This window comes from Canis aureus, chromosome 35, assembly GCF_053574225.1.
Source record: "Canis aureus isolate CA01 chromosome 35, VMU_Caureus_v.1.0, whole genome shotgun sequence".
NCBI lineage: Eukaryota > Metazoa > Chordata > Mammalia > Carnivora > Canidae > Canis > Canis aureus.
The window spans coordinates 8,012,793-8,031,084 of record NC_135645.1 but is presented as its reverse complement, the minus strand read 5'-3'; the positions used below and the strand labels follow the sequence as shown (position 1 = coordinate 8,031,084).

The 18,292-nt window shown below is 36.5% G+C and overlaps 1 protein-coding gene and 1 pseudogene across 9 annotated transcripts in view; one reads left to right on the top strand and one right to left on the bottom strand.

The window, feature by feature from the left end:
• The window catches only part of CFAP91 (cilia and flagella associated protein 91), a 110,331-nt gene that overhangs the window by 38,562 nt on the left and 53,477 nt on the right, over positions 1-18,292 (top strand). For all 9 annotated transcript variants that reach the window (XM_077883963.1, XM_077883964.1, XM_077883961.1 and 6 more), the window contains one exon: positions 9,950-10,131. In XM_077883963.1, the coding sequence (XP_077740089.1) occupies positions 9,950-10,131 (182 nt within the window). The remainder of the gene's footprint in view (positions 1-9,949; positions 10,132-18,292) is intronic.
• On the bottom strand, positions 5,792-6,671 carry LOC144305077 (methylsterol monooxygenase 1 pseudogene; annotated as a pseudogene).

Below are 18,292 nucleotides of genomic sequence, written 5' to 3'. Positions count from 1 at the left end.
TAATGAAACAGCAGAAAGAGAAATCAAGGAACCAATCCCATTTACCATCGCACCAAAACAATGATACCAAAGAATAAATCTAACCAAAGAGGTAAAAATCTGTACTCTGAAAACTATAGAACATTTATGAAAAATTTAAGAAGACAGAAAGAAATGGAAAAACATTCTGTGCTCATGGATTGGGAGAGCAAATATTGTTGAAATGTCTATACCACCCAAAGCAATGAATACATTCAGTGCAATCCCTATCAAAATACCACTAGCATTTTTCACAGAACAAACAATCCTAAAATTTGTGTGGAACTACAGAAGACCCGGAGTAGCCAAAGAAATCTTGAAAAGCAAAACTGGAGGCATCACAGTCCTGGAATTCAATTCAATTTATATTACAAAGCTGTAGTCACCAAGACAGGATGGTACTGGCACAAAAACAGACACATAGATCAATGGAACAGAATAGAAAAGCCAGAAATGGACCCACAACTATATGGTTAACTGATCTTCAACAAAGCAGGACAGAATATCCAATGGAAAAAAGTCTCTGACAAATGATGTTGGAAAAACTGGACAGCAATGTGCAAAAGAATGAAACTGAACCACTTCCTTACACCATACACAAAAGTAAATTCAAAATGGATGAAAGACCTAAATACAAGACAGGAAATCATCAAAATCCTAGAGGATGACACAGGCAGCAGCCTCTTTGAGCGCAACTGTAACAACTTCTTATAAGACATGTCTCCAAAGGCAAGGGAAACAAAAGCCAAATGAACTATTGGGACTTCATCAAGAAAAAAAGCTCTGCACAGCAAAGGAAACCATCAAGAAAACTAAAAGACAACCTATGGAATGGGAGAGGATATTTGCAAATGACACATCTGATAAAGGGTTAGTATCCAAAATCTATAGAGAACTTATCAAATTCAAAAAAAACCAAAACAAATAATCCAGTTAATAAATGAGCAGAAGATGTGAATAGACATTTTTTTTTCCAAAGAAGATATCCAGATGGCTAATAGACATGAAAAGATGCTCAACCTCACTCATCATCAGGGAAATACAAGTCAAACCATGATGAGATACCACCTCAGACCTGTCAGAATTGCTAAAATTGACCACACAGGGAACAATAGATGTTGGTGAGGGAAAGGAACCCTCATGCATTATTAGTAGGAATGAAAACTGGTGTAGCCACTCTGGGAAACAGTATGAAGATTCCTCAAAAAGTAAAGATGAAAATTCCCTATAATCCAGCAATTGCACTACTATTATTTACCCAAAGGGCACAAAAATACTGATTTCAAAGAATACATGTACCTGATATTTATAGAAGTATTATCAAGAATAGCCAAATTATAGAAAGAGCACAAATGTTCATTGACTGATGAATGGATAAAGAAGTTGTGGTACACACACACACACACACACACACACACACTGGAATATTACTCAGCCATCAAAAAGAATGGCGTCTTGCCATATGCAATGACATGGATGGAACTAGAGTGTATTATGCTAAGCAAAATAAGTCAGAGAAATACCATTTGGTTTCATTGACATCTGGAATTTAAAAAATAAAATAGATGAACATGGGGGGAAAGACAGGCAAACCATAAAACAGACTCTTAACTATAGAGAACAAACTGAAGGTTTTTGGAGGGGAGGTGGGCAGGGGGATGGGCTAAATGAGTGATGAGTATTAAGCAAGGCACTTATTGTGATGAGCACTGGGTGTTATGTGTATGTGATGAATAACTAAATTCTACTCCTGAAACTAATACTATACTGTATGTTAACTAAGTGGAATTTAAGTAAAAACCTAAAGAAAAAATAAATAAAATGAAAAACTTCTGCTATATGAAGGACAATGTCAATAAAATGAGAAGACAAGCCACAGACTGAGAGAAAATATTTGCAAAAGACATATCTGCGAAAGGACATTACTCAAACTATGTAGTGAACTGTTCAAACACAACAAGAAAAAGAATAACCTGATTTTAAAACAGGCCAGGGACCTTAACAGACACCTCACCAAAGAGGATGGATATACAGGTGGTGAATAAGCCTATGAAAAGATGCTTCACATGATGTGTCCTTGGGGAAATGCAAATTGAAAAAACAATACGATGTCACTATGCATTTACTAGAATGGCCACCGTCTGGGACACTGATAACACCAAAAGTGGAGCCCTGGAAACCCTCATTCATTGCTGGTGGGAAATACAAAATGATACAGCCACTTCAGAAGACAGTTTGGCTGTTTCTTATAAAACTAAACATACTCTTACTATATGATCCAGCCATCGTGCTCCTTGGTGTTTACTGAAGGAGTTGAAAACTTATGTTTATACAAAACCTGCGCGTAAACCCATAGATGTTTATAGCAGCTTTACTCATAAATGTCAAGACTTAGAGGCAACCAAGATGTCCTTCAGCAGGTTGATGGATAAATAAACTATGGTATATTGAGACACTGTAATATGTTATTCATTACTAAAAAGAAATGAGCTATGAAGTCATGAGAAGGGGGTCATGGAGGAATCTTAAATGCATATTCCTAAAAGAAAGAAACCAATTGGGAAAGGATATGTACTGTATGATTCCAACTCTATGACATTTTGGAAAACGCAAAACTCTGGAGTTTTGCGTGGGGAAATACTCTGTATGATGGATGCATGCTATTATATGTGTATACCATATACATAGGGATTTGTCCAAACCATAGAATATGTAATACAATGAGTGACCTCTAATATACACTATGGGGTGATTATGATGTGTAAATGTATATTCCTCAGCTGTAACAAATGTACCACTCTGGGTGGTAGGTGTAAGGATATTGATAATGGAGCAGGCTATGTATGTGTGGAGCCAAAACATATATAGAAAATCTCTGTACGTTCCTCTCAGTTTTGTTGTGAATGTAAAACCACTCTGAAAACATCAAATCTTTAAAAAAATACAAATAATCATTAGAGTTCATAGTTACAGAATAGGATTTGCTACTTTGTGAAACCCCTCTTTGTGTTTAGTTTTGTTGGGGCTGGGAGGAAAATCTAGAAGACTGTGGATATGGCAGACAGTGCATGCTTTTCCATCTAGTGGAGGAGGAAGGGCCCGGGAGAGGGAACGGAGCAGAGGTAAGTGCTGTCAGCACACCAAACCTAGAATAAGTGAGTGTGTGGATGGGATCCAGGGCTCAAGCCACATAAGAAACAGGTATGGGGTCTTTCTGGGTTTTGAGTCCTGACTGAAGTTGGGGAGGAGTAGGAAAGAGATCATTGTTCTTTCTTACTCCATTTATTCTCCCCTAAAACCAACTGAAATAGTTTGGAGAAAAATAACAAGTTAGAAAAGAAACTGTATTAAGTTACCATAGGACTTCTGTCAAAGTATCATTTCCCCTTTGTATCCTCTCCTCTGACCTACCTGTAAGGATATTTTTTTTAAGATTTTATTTATTTATTCATGAAAGACACACACAGAGAGAGAGGGAGGCAGACACACAGGCAGAGGGAGAAGCAGACTCCCCACAGGGAGCCCAATCTGAGACTTGATTCCTGGACACTAGGATCATGCCCTGAGCTCAACCACTGAACTACCCAGGCATCCCCACCTAGAAGGATCTTAAGTCATCAGAAAGCTTAGTCAGAGGATTCATTAGGCTTTATCACAATCTTAGCATATTTGATCAGATAGTTCAAGCATGTAATTTTTAATTTGGAAAACAGTTTATTCTCTTGATTCAAATTAATAGTGTTACATAGTAATAGTCATATGATCTGGGATGATATAAAGCTGATTTGAAGTTATTTCCTCAACTAGAATTTTGGTAGTAGAATAATTTGTGCTGAAAACATAAATTATAAATACCTAAATTATCTACATAGGTTAGAAATCCATAGCAGCTGCTGAAAAATACCACTTAATTCCACTTAATACCACTTGAATTCAGCATTAACAACTTATTATTTTTTAAGATTTTATTTATTTATTCATGAGAGACACAGAGAGAGAGGCAGAGACATAGGCAGAGAGAGAAGCAGGCACCCTGCAGGGAGCCCTATGTAGGACTCGATCCCAGGACCCCGGGATCGTGACCTGAGCCAAAGACAGATGCTCAAACACTGAGCCACCCAGATACCCCAGCATTAACAACAATTTATTTTATTTTATTTTATTTTTAATTTTTATTTATTCATGATAGTCACACACACACACACACACACACACACACACACACACACAGGCAGAGACATAGGCAGAAGGAGAAGCAGGCTCCATGCACCGGGAGCCTGACGTGGGACTCGATCCCGGGTCTCCAGGATCACGCCCCGGGGCCAAAGGCAGGCTCCAAACCGCTGCGCCACACAGGGATCCCCTTAACAACAATTTAAAGTAGTATTTCATTACAAGTTTAACCTCTCAGTAGGTGCTTCTTTCTAGCTGACTTGAAGTGCATTTTTCTTAGAGTTAAGCTCTATATGTTTTGCTTATTATATTTTTTTGACCAAAAAAAATCACATTTATTTCAATAGTTCAAAGTGCAAATACAGCAAGTCAGTTCACAATGTTTCAAGATACAGTTTTAAGTATAATGAAAACTTGATATACAAAAATGAAAGGGTAAATAGCAGAAATCTCAATTTTTAAAAAAATTCAAGTAACCCAAAAACCTTTAGACTAAAATATTCCATTTACAACAATTCAGAAACGCCTTAATTTATAGATACCAGTAGTACATTGCAATCCAAAAGGACTTCTCAAAGGAGAATCACCCCAAACCAGTCAGCTCAGGACAAGAGTGGAAGTTCTTGGGGCGGCCTGTTTCTGATTTGGCAGCCTCACTCTCACTGTCGATTGATATGGTTTGACCCATGATACTTGGATGTTTAAGCAAATTCTAGAAAATATTTATTTTTTTTTATTTTTTTTTTTAAATTTTTTTTTTTTTTAAATTTTTATTTATTTATGATAGTCACAGAGAGAGAGAGAGAGAGAGAGAGGCAGAGACACAGGCAGAGGGAGAAGCAGGCTCCATGCACCGGGAGCCTGATGTGGGATTCGATCCCGGGTCTCCAGGATCGCGCCCTGGGCCAAAGGCAGGCGCCAAACCGCTGCGCCACCCAGGGATCCCTCTAGAAAATATTTAAAGTTCAGTATGAGGCCAACACCCTGATAAGAGATACTGAAATGGCTACCATATATTTGCAAGATTTTAAAGACCTATTTTATTTTATTTTGTTTATTTTTTAAAAGATTTTATTTATTTATTCATGAGAGACACACAGAGAGAGAGAGAGAGAGAGAGAGAGAGAGAGGCAGAGACACAGGCAGAGGGAGAAGCAGGCTCCATGCAGGGAACCTGACATGGGACTTGATCCTAGGTCTCCAGGATTAAACCCCGGGCCGAAGGTGGCGCTAAACCGCTTAGCCACCGAGGCTGCCCTAAAGACCAATTTTAACTTCAGGCCTATGGTGTTACTGGGGGAAAGACACAGATTGATACTTCTTCCATTACTTAAAACCTTTCTGTAAGGTTAGCAATGTGGCCTTTACAACTTCCTCATGAAAATCATACTTCATTATATATTTACTTATTTCTACACATACAGAACTTTTATGTAAAGTAGAAAAAGTTCCCACTAGGAAGATAATTAAAGGTTGTTAATGTTCTTTGTATCACTTAGCAGTCAAGACACATGTTTATTTCTGCTCCGCAGAAGCAATGTTAGCTATTTGCTTCAATTCAGGAAAGGTGTGGGTTTTCAGGATGGTTTAGATGAGATATTTATTGAGTCTTTTTCTCAATCTTCTTCATCATGATAGACAGTAAATTGAGAGTCTGTTCTGAAAATTCTATCCCACCATGTAAATGTGGAAGCATAGTTTCTGATGAAGTTCATGTGGTAGAAATCATGATGCCGACAACCAGCAGAGAGAGGGATCAGATTTAAAGGGTTCAAAGGAATGTCATAGCCACTATGGACATCAATAGTTTCTATCAAACGAATAGTCACCCATGCCCAAAGGAGGATGACATGATCACATAAAAGCATGATTCCTATGAAAAATCCAGTTCCAAGAATCAGAGTTTCCAAAGAATATGCATATTATTCAGCTTCCATTCCAAATGGATCCTGAAACTCATGATGAACTTTATGAATATATTTATATATTCTTTTGTGATGTAAGGGCCTATGCAGGAAATAGTGTCAGGTATCCTCAATCACTGCACAGCCAAAGCATCTTGCCAAAAGCATATACCATCTTGGCATTCTTTCCCAATCATAAAGTATATTAAAATACTCTGTAAAATAATAAGGTCCACAGATCAAAGGAAGCTGGATACAAAAGTGATTAAAGAGAACTACTTTAAAACATTTCCACTGGTTTTCCCATGTTTCTGGTTTATCCTTTGGAATTTTGTACTTTTTCATGAAAGGTATAAATTGAAACAAAAATCCAGGTAAACAGAACAAGAAATAAAGAACCTCGTGAAATACCAAGGATCCCCATGTTGCAATCTGGAACTTTGTATAATTCTTCAACATATAGTTCCAAGCATTTTTAAATGGTTCTTGTAGAGGGTTCTCAGGTAAAAGTGAACCTACATACTCTACAGCCAAGGATGCTAAACTAAAGATGCTGATACTTTCATTTGTTACCATTTTTCAAATCTCTGCAGAAAGCCTTAGAATTCTGGCCGAGTGGTGGGAATGCCTGTTTTGCTTATTATAAACACCTCCCATTGCCTTTGACTATTTTTTTTAAAATGTTAATCTCTTTTTTTGCCATTGTATTTAGGTTTTTAAAGATGTGATTTAACATACTTCTACCAACTGGAAAACATATTCTTTTACATGGAAATGGCAGTATTGTTTTAATAGTACTATATGTCTAGGTTTAAAAGAATAGAAAATTTAGAAAACGATGAACATGAAAAAAAATTCTGTAGTCCTATCCAGAAATAATTGTTGTTAATTTATTATATATCCATTTAGGCATTTTTCTGTGCACAAAACCCAGTTTTTAAATATAAAAATGAGCTTCTGTTGTACATCCTGCTTTACAGTGTCTTTTGTTCCTACTTTACATTGAATCATGGACATTTTTGTATGTTCACAAATACTGATTACATTTTTACTTTTATTATTTTTTTAAAAGATTTTATTTATTTATTCACGAGAATATACAGAGAGAGAGAGAGAGAGAGGGAGAGACACAGGCAGAGGGAGAAGCAGGCTCCATGCAGGGAGCCCGACACGGGACTTGATCCCGGGTCTCCAGGATCACGCCCTGGGCCGAAGGCAGAGCTAAACCGCTGAGCCACCCGGGCTGCCCGACATTTTTACTGTTAATAGCTGCATAAATTCCATTATATGGGCCATATTTTTTGAAGTAGTTTTTCTGTTGGTCATGATCATTTAAGTTTAACTTTTCTTGAAAAAGAGCCACATGAATAGATTGGAAAGATTTCTGTGAAGTATGATTTAGTTAAAAAAGCAAGATGCAAAAATGCATTCATGTTGGCACAACAATAAAATAATACTCTGTATATTTGTGTGTAGAAAAATAAATGTGGATAAAAATACAGCAAGGTTCAGGGATAATTCAAGGATATATTCTAGATCTAGGATATACATAGAGGGTACTGATAAAGGTGGATAAAGGAGGAAAAGATATTGAGGGAAACAAACTTTAAAAGAAAAAAGCACTGCTGGGTTGCCTGGCTAGCTCAGTTAGTAGAGCATGCAACTCTTGATTTTGGGGTTGTGAGTTCAAGCCCCACATTGAGTATAGAGATTGTTTAAAATAAAATCTTTGTTTTATTTTTTAGATTTAAAAAAAAATTAAGTAGTTAACATTTAGTGTATTATTAGTTTCAAGGGTAGAATTTACAACACCCAGTGCTCATTACATCAAGTGCCCTCCTTTTTTTAAAATTTTTTATTTATTTATGATAGTCACATACACACACACACAGAGAGAGAGAGAGAGGCAGAGACACAGGCAGAGGGAGAAGCAGGCTCCATGCACCAGAAGCCCGACGTGGGATTCGATCCCGGGTCTCCAGGATTGCGCCCTGGGCCAAAGGCAGGCGCTAAACCGCTGTGCCACCCAGGGATCCCTCAAGTGCTCTCCTTAATGCCTATCACCCAGTTACCCCATCCCCTCACCCAACTCCCCTCCAGCAACCTTCAGTTTATTCCCTTTAGTTAAGAGTCTTTTATGACTTCCCTCTCTGTTTTATTTTTCCTTCCCTTCCCCTATGTTCCCCTATGTTTTATTTCTTAAATTCCACATATGAGTGAAATCATATGGTATTTGTCTTTCTCTGACCTATTTCACTTAGTGTAATACACTCTAGTTCCATCTGTATCATTGCAAATGGCAAGATGTCATTCTTTTTGATGGCTGAATAATATTCCATTGTATATATGCGCCACATCTTTGTCCATTCATCAGTCAATGGACATCTAAAAGTATAATCTTAAAAAAGAAAAAATAACCACTAGAACGTTAAAGCATATGTGCTATCATACTTGTTATATAAATTATGTTTAAGAGTAGACATAGGTTTAAGTGAATTAATCTAATTTTTTTTACTTAAAAATAGCCAGAATTAAAAAGAACCAAAGATGAAAATATGAATCGAAGTTGATGCCTAATAACCTAAGGTGCAACCATTTTTTTTAAATGGGCCATTAAAATTTTTTTGTAAGTTTTTACTCTTACACATTAGACTTTATGAATGTGTTTGCATATATCTCTGTACACTTGTCCAATTATTTCCTAGAATAAATTCCTATGAGTACAGTGGCTGGGGCAAAAAAGTATTTTAAAGGTCAGATATATATTGCTAAGTTACCTGTTAGGTTATATCTATTTGTATTTCAATCAACAGTTTATGTGAATGCCTGTTTTCATCACAACTTCATCAATCCTGGGTATTTTCAATCTTTTAAATCTTTGCTTATGTGATGTAATAAAACAGAATCTTTATGTTTTATTTTACTTTTCTTTGGTTACTAGTTATGGTCATTTTTTCATATGTTAGAAATTTTAATTTTTGTGACTTGTTCTTTACTCATTTTTCTGTTAGTATTTAACTGTCATTGATTTACAAGGGCTTTTTGTATAGAAAGACTGTTTAACTCTTATCATATATGTTGCAGAACCTATTTCTAAGTGTGCCATTCATATTTTAAATTTATGATACTTTGAGGTATAAAAGTTTCAACTTAACCTTAGTTCTACTGATCATTTTCTTTTGTAGCCAGAGAGGCTTTTGAGCCATGCTGAAAAAGACTTGCACTCAAAGGGGGTATATTTACTTATGTTTCCTATTAATACTTTTGTAGTCTCATTTTTATATTAAATACCTTAAAATATCTGGAATTAATTTTTGTCCAAGGGATGAGGTAACTTTTCTATAGCTAACCAAGTTATCTTAGCATTAATTATTGAGTCATCTATCTAGAAAGAGCCTTGTCTTTTTAAAAAACCAGAAAGCATCTCTAATCTTTTCTCTGCTCCTGAATTTCTAGAGGGAAACAGTTAAAATCGGTTGTGTACCTAAAGGCAGAGAAAAAAGAAACCAGGAAGTAGCAATTCTAAACAGGTTCAGAAGTAACTCTGTGACATCCTAGAATCTACCTCTTACGGTTCTATACTACAGTCCTGCCCAGTGATACACAGATAAATAGCTGCTTTTGTGAGTAGACCTGGGCTTCTGTATCCCCTCGGGTTTTTGGCAGAGGTGAGACTAATAAGGCAGTTCTCTCAAGATAATTGGGCATAATCCTGGTTACACTGTATTCATGAATCTGTGCATGTTTAAAGGGGGAATGGGCTTATTAAAGCTAAGGACTTATTTCTACTTGACTATGTAGTATTCTGAGTGACTGGATCGGGTTTTAATTTTTAAAATCATTTTCCCTTTTAGGACACAGGCATATACTTTTCTCCCTATTTCTGCTAAATACCCACCCGTACTTTCGAAGCATACTGTGGGTACCCAGACTGATTATCGGGATGCTGAAGTTCAAACTGATCCATATTCTCCAGAATATGTAGTATGTCAAGATTCAATCCCTGAGCTCTTGACCCTGGCTACTCTTACTTGGGGTGAGTTGGTAATTATCTTGGATATTTGCAGATGTCTGTCCTGGTCACCTTGCATACTGTTGAGTTCCTGGAAATGATGTGCTCAGAAGCAACTGGGGTATAAATGTTGCTATTTAAAATGTCTTGCTCAACAGAGCTACTTCTTATTTTTTTTTTTTTGAGCTACTTCTTAGATTCATACTTCTGCTGATACTTTTTTTCAAAAAGAGGTACCCTTTTCACTTAAAGGAGGGTTATTGTACTTTATCCCTGAAGCTGAAGTTCTATTTCAGCTTAATTTTGTGGTTATTTGGTGACAACTCACCTTCTTCCTTCCACTGTTTTTCCTAGTGAATCAATTCCTTTTTATTGAGCAATTCTTACTCTTTTACACATAAATCTTTTTTGAATGTATAATACTGAATGTATATTACACCATATGTAACAATATTGTCTTACTTTGCCCAAAGTATCTTGCAATTTATCAAATCTCTCTTAAATACCCTATTGGATGATTTGGATGATTTCTTTTGCTATGATTTCGGAAATGCTAATATGGTTCTGACTCAGAAATTCACTCTTAGAATGCAATAAAATCTGACTGAGGCCTATATTATGTGAAATTAGAAAAATTAATCAGAAAAGGGGTTTTCAGAAATAACAGCTTCTTGAACTCACTTGATTGTAGCTGGGAAACTGAGAACCAGAGACGCCAACTCCTCCCAGGTGTTGGAGGTAGTTGGTACAATGTAATGGCTTTTATTAAAATGAGATGACTTTTGTTTCCCATTTGTGATGGTTTGCTGTGGTCAAGTCTGCATCACAGGCAATGAAGATATACATATCTGAACTCTAGTTTGATTCTCATTTCCTGGCTCACCTTAATGAATTCAGATGAAGCATTCTTGCCATCCATACTTGAAATCATTGGCTCTAATTTCACTAGATGACGGATTAAAAATATGCTGAAACTTTTCCCTTCTGCTCTGAATACACTAATGTGTATATTAGTGTATATATATGTGAATATACATATATTCATATATTGGTTATGGGTATATTAGTGTGAGTTGGTAATTGTCTTGAATATTTGCAGATGTCTCTCCTGATAACCATGTGAGCTATTGAGAGGAGAAGGAGAGAGAGAGAGTATGTGTGTATACACACTGATATACACATAACGACACTTTTAAAAAAAGGAATAAAATTTCCATAGTTTTGAAGTGGAGATTTCTTCCTAAAATAAAGAAATAGCTGGGAACCTATGATGATGAGTAGGGATTGTGAGTGGTAGGGAACCAGATCTGAGTTACCTGCCTGAATTAGAGGAAGCAGGACTTTTCTCCTACCCACAGGTGGGACTAAAGCTCATTGCCTGCGAGCACAGAGGTTGAAGTATCAGTAAAAACCACTGTGAGTCAGGCCTGCTCCTTCATTTGTGAGGCCTTGCCTCAGAGTCTAAATGGAGTCCTATAAACTATATGTATAGATGTTTAAAAATTATAAATCAAGTTAATATCTGTTAAGTAAAATATGTTCTGTATTTTTCACAAATATATCTTTATAATGAATTGAAAGGACAAATTTAAATTGAAAATTCTTAGATTCTATGGGATTCTTTGGTAGAATGGGGCAGCAGGGGAGAGGCTGCCTGTGACTTGCTTTTTTCTTTGGCTGTGTTCCACATCATGAGGGGTCTGTCATGTACGCATGTGATTACCTCACCCTATTTTTCTAGTCTCTGTGTACATATCCCTGTAAACAGCCGCCACTTGGCTACCCTTTGGGTTTAAGGGTAAACAAACAGCAGGATATAGTCTGCCCTTGGGAGTCTGAATTCTGGGAAATGGTCCTTGTAAATTTTGGAAGGAGGCTTGGGCCATTTGTTCAAGGAATTCCAGGATCTTTAAGAGTAGAGTAGTTCCAGATGGGCAGTCTGTTAACTCGTCATCCTCAGGGCTCTAGAGAATGAGGCTGTAGAGCTGTTCTTCTTGCCAGGTCAGAGTGTTACTACCCAAGGTGATTGTGAGAGAAATCTTTGGATGATCTCAACCCAAGAATCACAAGGCATCTAAGGAACACAGACACCAGGAGTGATCCACAAAAAGTTCAAAAAAGGTGTGTGTGTGGGGAGCAGAGAATAAATTCCTAAGCAAACAGAGCAAGCACATGGAGCAATCTCAAAGGGACTTAGGAAGTACTTTTTATATCCTCAAAGAGATCAAGGAGAGTAGAGCATGAAAACAAGAAGGGGAGCTATGAAAAAACCAATTGCAATCCCTGGGAAGGATGACTATGAAGTTTGAAATAAAATGAACTCAGTAATAAACTAAGTAGAGCTGAAGAACAAATTAGTGAAATGAAAGATTAAATGAACAAGTATTCCAGAATGTAATGTGCAAAGGTAGAACAAGATAAAAAAGGTAAGAGCCATGGGGGATAGGATTATAAGATCTGATAGTAGAGAGAACAGTGGAGAAGCAATGCAAGAAAAGATAATGGCTAAAAAATAATAATAAAAATAAAAAAAGAAGAAAAAAAAAAAAAAAGAAAAGATAATGGCTGAGAATTTCCTAAAACTAAAGAAAGATATGAGTCCATAGTTTGAAAGATTTCTTTGAAGACCAAACAAGATTAAAAAAAAAAATTCATACCTACTAATAGAGGAAAAAAGAAAAAACTGCAGAAGCTTTTGGAGACAAGTCAGATTACCTAAAAAGAGACAAAAACCAAATTGACATTTCATAGAATTATTTTTAAAGTGTGGGAAAATAATAGCAAACCTAGAATTCTTTTACCAGCCAAACTGTTATTCAAGAGTGAAGGTGAAATAAATAAAGACTTTTCATAGGATAAGACATTTCATAGGATCTACCTTATAGGATATTGTATTGATTAAATAAACTCATTTATGTAATGTACTTAGACCAGTGCCTAGCATGTAGATAAGCATCTTGTAAATGTTAGCTATTAATCTGAGTAAAGGAAGATGAAAGCATATATTTCAGTGAGAAGAAAAATGATCTCAAAAGGAAGAAGCAGGGTTTGAGAACATGATGAGCAAAAAAAAAGAGAAAAGTATATAATTAAAATAAAATTAAATTAAATTACTTGTTAGGTGTTGATTTTCTAAAGATGATATTTTTTAAAAAAGATTTTACTTATTTGAGAGAGAGAGTGCACAAGTGTGAGGGAGGGGCAGAGGGAGAAGCAGACTCCCCGAAGAGCTGGGAGCCTGATGTGGGTTTGATCCCGGGAACCCGGGATCATGACCTGAGCCAAAGGCAGATGCTTAATTGACTGAGCTATTGAGGCACCTCTAAAGATGATAATTTTTGAAAAAAAGAAGCAAGTACTAAAACTCTAGATCAGGACTGGCACACTATGGTCCATAAGCCAAATTGGTCCTGGAAAACTACATGAAGTCAAAATTTCAGTGACGCTACAGAGGTTTTATTGGAACATAGACACACTCATTTGTTTGTATACTATCTGCTTGCTTTTGTATTTTTTTTTTTTTTTGGAAAAAAAGTCTAATGTTAATTCCAGTATAATTAACATTCAATGTTATATTAATTTCAGTTGTACAATATAGTGATTCAACAGTTCTGTACATTACTCAGTGCTCACCACAGTAAGTGTATTCTTTAATCCTTGTCACCCATTTCCTCCATTCCTTCCCTCTAATAACTTCCAGTCCTCTATTATTAGGAGCCTATTTTTTTGTCTTTGTTGTTTTTTTTGTTTCTTAAATTCCATATTGAGTGAAATCATATGGTATTTGTTTTTCTCTGACTGATTTCGCTTAGCGTATCCTCTCTAGCTCTATCCATATTGTTGCAAATGGCACAATTTCATTCTTGTTTATGGCTGAATAATATTCCTATATATATTCATTCATCAGTCCATGGACACTTGGGTTACTTCCACAATTTGCCTATTATAAATAATGCTGTTATAAACATAAGGGTACATATATCTTTTGAAATTAGTGTTAGCTTTTGTATTCTTTGGGTAAATACCCAGTAGTGGAATTATTGGATTATATGGTAAATCTAGTTTTCAATTTTTTTTTTTTTTTTTTTTTTTTTTTTTGAGGAAACTACATACTGTCTTCCACAGTGGCTGCAGAAGTTTGCGTTCCCAGGGCACTTGGCTGGCTCAGTCGAAAGAGTTTCCTTAATCTATTTTCATCTTTTATTATTCTTTTTTTCTCTCTTGTTCAGCTTGATTGCTTTCCATGACTCTCTCCTCCAAGTCACTGATCTGTTCTGCTTCCTCTACTGTACTATTTTTTCCCCTCTAGTGATTTTTAACTTCAGTTATTGAGTTCCTCATCTCTGATTGGTTCTTTTTTGTGTTTTTTATCTCTTTGTTGAGTGTCTCACCAAATCTTTTGCTCTTTTATCCATTCCAGTGAGTATGTTTATGACTATTACTTTAAATTCTCTATCAGGTATATTGCTTATCTCTGTTTCATTAGCTTCCTTGTCCAGTCCTTTCATTTGGGACATATTCTTTTGTCTCCTCATTTTGTCTAACTCTCTGTGTCTATTTCTATGTGTTATGAAAGGCAGCTACATTCCTGACTCTTGAAAGTCATGGGTGTATGAAGAAGTGGTCCTATGGTGTCTTGCAGTACAATGTCCTCTGTTCACCAGACCTTGGCATTCAGGGATGTCTCCTATGTGTGTTGTATGTGCCCTACTGTTGTGACTTAGTCATGTTTGCCTTCAGTCTAGTCCTCTACAACGGTTCTCTTTGCCTGTTGTGGGCAGGGTTTGGTCCCTGTGTTGTAATTTGGCCAGTCTGGGGTTGCCTTGAGCTTGAGTTGAGTCAGACCAGGGGCTTGCTAGAGCTTCAGTAGCACTGAACTGCAAGGTTTTCTCCCTGCGTTGTCCATGGCATGTGTGATTGGACTGACGTGCGGTAATCTTCCCTTCTCCCTGGGGCAGGAATTGCTTGCAATGGTGGTGGTCCTTATTTGGGCTGCATGATGTCAGCCTTGGATGGACTAGGGTAGTTCCACAGGAGACATGAGGTAAGAGTGAATGGTGTCAGCAATGTCTGTCAATATGCAGGGAAGTGACCTGCAGCTGCTTGGGACTACTCTGCTGAGGCAACTTGGTTGGAGTGGGCAGATCCACAGAAGACTGTGGGGTAGGGCATGCTGTTAGCAAGGTTGGTGGAGATTATTCCTGCTGTTCTGGTTCTGGCAGGTGTCCATGTATCTACACCGGGGGGTGGGTATGTGAAATGGCTCCTGCTAGCTCCTTTGTTCCTAGAGAAGTCTCCCAAAAATCTCTGCCCCTACAGCACAGACTCTGAGATTAGTAAATAAATTTCCCTCTTGTATACCCCAAGTGTTTTTCAAATTTCTGCTTCTAGGCTGAATCTCAGTGAGCCTGTTTGTTGTGCAGTCTCATTAAGGTGGGGGCTCAGTTTCCTCTCAACCTCCTCCTTGATCCCACTGATTTTTTTAAGTTTTGGGTACTAAGCCTCACTGATTTTAAGAGATTGTGAAGCCAGGCCCCTCTGGCTTTCAAAGCCAAATGTTATGGGGATTCATCTCCCCAGTGCCTGTCCCCTGTGCCTGGGGTGCCTAGCATGGGTTCTCGTCCTGCCTGCACTCACAACATTCCTCCCTTTTGTGGATAGTCCTGCAGGTCTGCTTGGCTCCCACCATGTCTCTGCCCTGCCTACCCTCCTCAATGTGGCCTCTTTTCAGCATATAGGTGTGGAAAGTCTGTTCTGTCAGTATTTGGGGTTTTATTCTGGTTATTTACACTGACGGGTGTATATCTGGTTGTATTGTGGGATGAGGTGAGCCTAGGATCTTCCTACTCTGCCATCTCCCCATAAGTCGCTCTACATTTTTTAACGTAATGATAATTAGGAGGTGCTCCTGGCATTTATCACATGGGATGGGGTTTGGGAGCCAGGCTAGTGTGGTACTAAACATCCTGTCCTGCATTCAGCAGTCCCATACAAGAAATAATTGTTTGCCCAATATGGCAGTGATGTCACTTTGGTTGAGAAATATGGACTTAGTGCGGTTAAGAGGAAAATATTGAGGTATAAAGATTAGAAATGAGAAGCAAAACTATTTATGATGTACTCATTTAGAAAATCAACCGAAATTACAAATTATCAGAACTAAGAACCTGAGTTCAAGATGCCTGATTGTGGAATTGATATGCAATATTTAATTAGAAATATTTGAAAACATTATATTCTTAATAGCAACAAATAACAACCTATGAAAATCACTTAACAAAAACATGTGCATAGCATTATGGAGAAAAATATAAAGAGTTTCTTAAGCATATGAACAAAGATGTGATAAAAAAAAAAAGAGGCATACTGTTTTTATGAATGGAAGACTCATGCTTTAGTGCATATTATTTTTCCTCTAAACATTTTATACCTTCAAGAAATTCTAATTCAAATTCCTGCTGTGCCTCTGTAGATCACTATCTGTCCTCTTCTCTTACCAGAAATCACACAAAAGCAACAAGCACACCAGAACTTCCACAAATTACACTTTCAGTGAAACTAAAAAAAAAAAAAAAAAGAAATCTGTAAACTACTACTAACTTGTTAGGACTACAAAAAGCAACTGAGAGGGATGCCTGGGTCGCTCAGTGGTTAAGCATCTGCCTTTGGCTCAGGTCATAATCCCCGGGTCCTGGGATTGAGTCCTGTGTCAGGCTCCCCACAGGGAGCCTGCTTCTCTCTCTGCCTGTGTCTCTACCTTTCTCTCTGTGTCTCTCATGAATAAATAAATAAAATCTTAAAAAAAAAAAAAAACTGAGATTACACAGAAACTATGTGAGAGGAAGTAAGAAAACATGGGCTGTAGGAGAGCATCAGGGGAATCTCAGAAGGCTTGAGCAAAATTATACTTCTGGGAGACAAGTTTGGCAATATCCAGAAAACTTTTAAGCCATTATATTTTATGATCTAGCTGCTAGACTTAAGATCTTCTAAGAATCCTAGAGAAATTTGCATATGGACATAATGACCAGTACAAGGATGTTTGTTGTAGCATTACTATGTGTAATCAAAAAACTGAAGCAATCTAAAACATTAGTTTTTAGAAGTTAGCTTAAATTGTGGTAGAGTCCTACAATGGCAGAATGAAATTAGAACTCTCTGTATCAGTGTGACTAGTGTCCCCAACACTAAGTTGAGTAAAAAAGTTGCAGAATGATACAGTAAAATATCATGGATATGGATATTAAATAAAAGACAATATTATATTTTTACTTATGTATAGTTCATTTTTCCCAGCTTTATTGAGATATATAATTCACATATTATCTAAGGTTAAGGCATACCATGTGATGATTTTATATACATATATTTTGCAAAATGATTACCACAATAATATTAGTTAACACATCCATCACCTCACATAATACCATTTTTTTTTGTTATGTGTGGTGAGAACATTTAAGATCTATTCTCTTGTTACCTTTCACGTATGCAATACAGAATTGTTAACTGTAGTCATTATGCTGTATATTAGCTATCCAGAACTTATTCATCACTTAACTGAAAGTTTGTACCCTTTCACCACTTCTACCCATTTCTCCCACCTCCTCACCCCTGACAACCATCAGTCTACTCTCTATGAATTCAGTTTTTTAAAATTCCAGACATAAGTGAGATCATACAATATTTACCTTTTTATTTATTTATTTATTTTTATTTTTATTTATTTATTTTTTAATATTGACCTTTTTATGTGTGACTTATTTTACTTAGCACAATGCCCTCAAGTTTCATTCATGTTGTCACAAATGTCAGGATTTCCTTTTTGTATGGCTGAATATTGTATATTTTAAATTACATATAATGAAATTTATCACACGTTAATAAGCATAAAATTTTATTATGTCAAAAAATTTTATTGTCACATTAATTATATTCAATATAATATGTTAATTATATTTAGTATGTTATATAGGAATTGTATACATATATATCTTTTTTTATGCATTGTCAATGAACAATGAAGTTGTTTCCATGTCTTGACTACTGTAAATAATGCTGCAGGGAGCATGGGAAAATCAGATACCTCTTTGAGATAGTAATTTCATTTCCTTCAGATATATACCCAGAAGTGGAATTGCTGAATCATATAGTACCTCTATTGATTTTTTGGGGGAACTTCCAT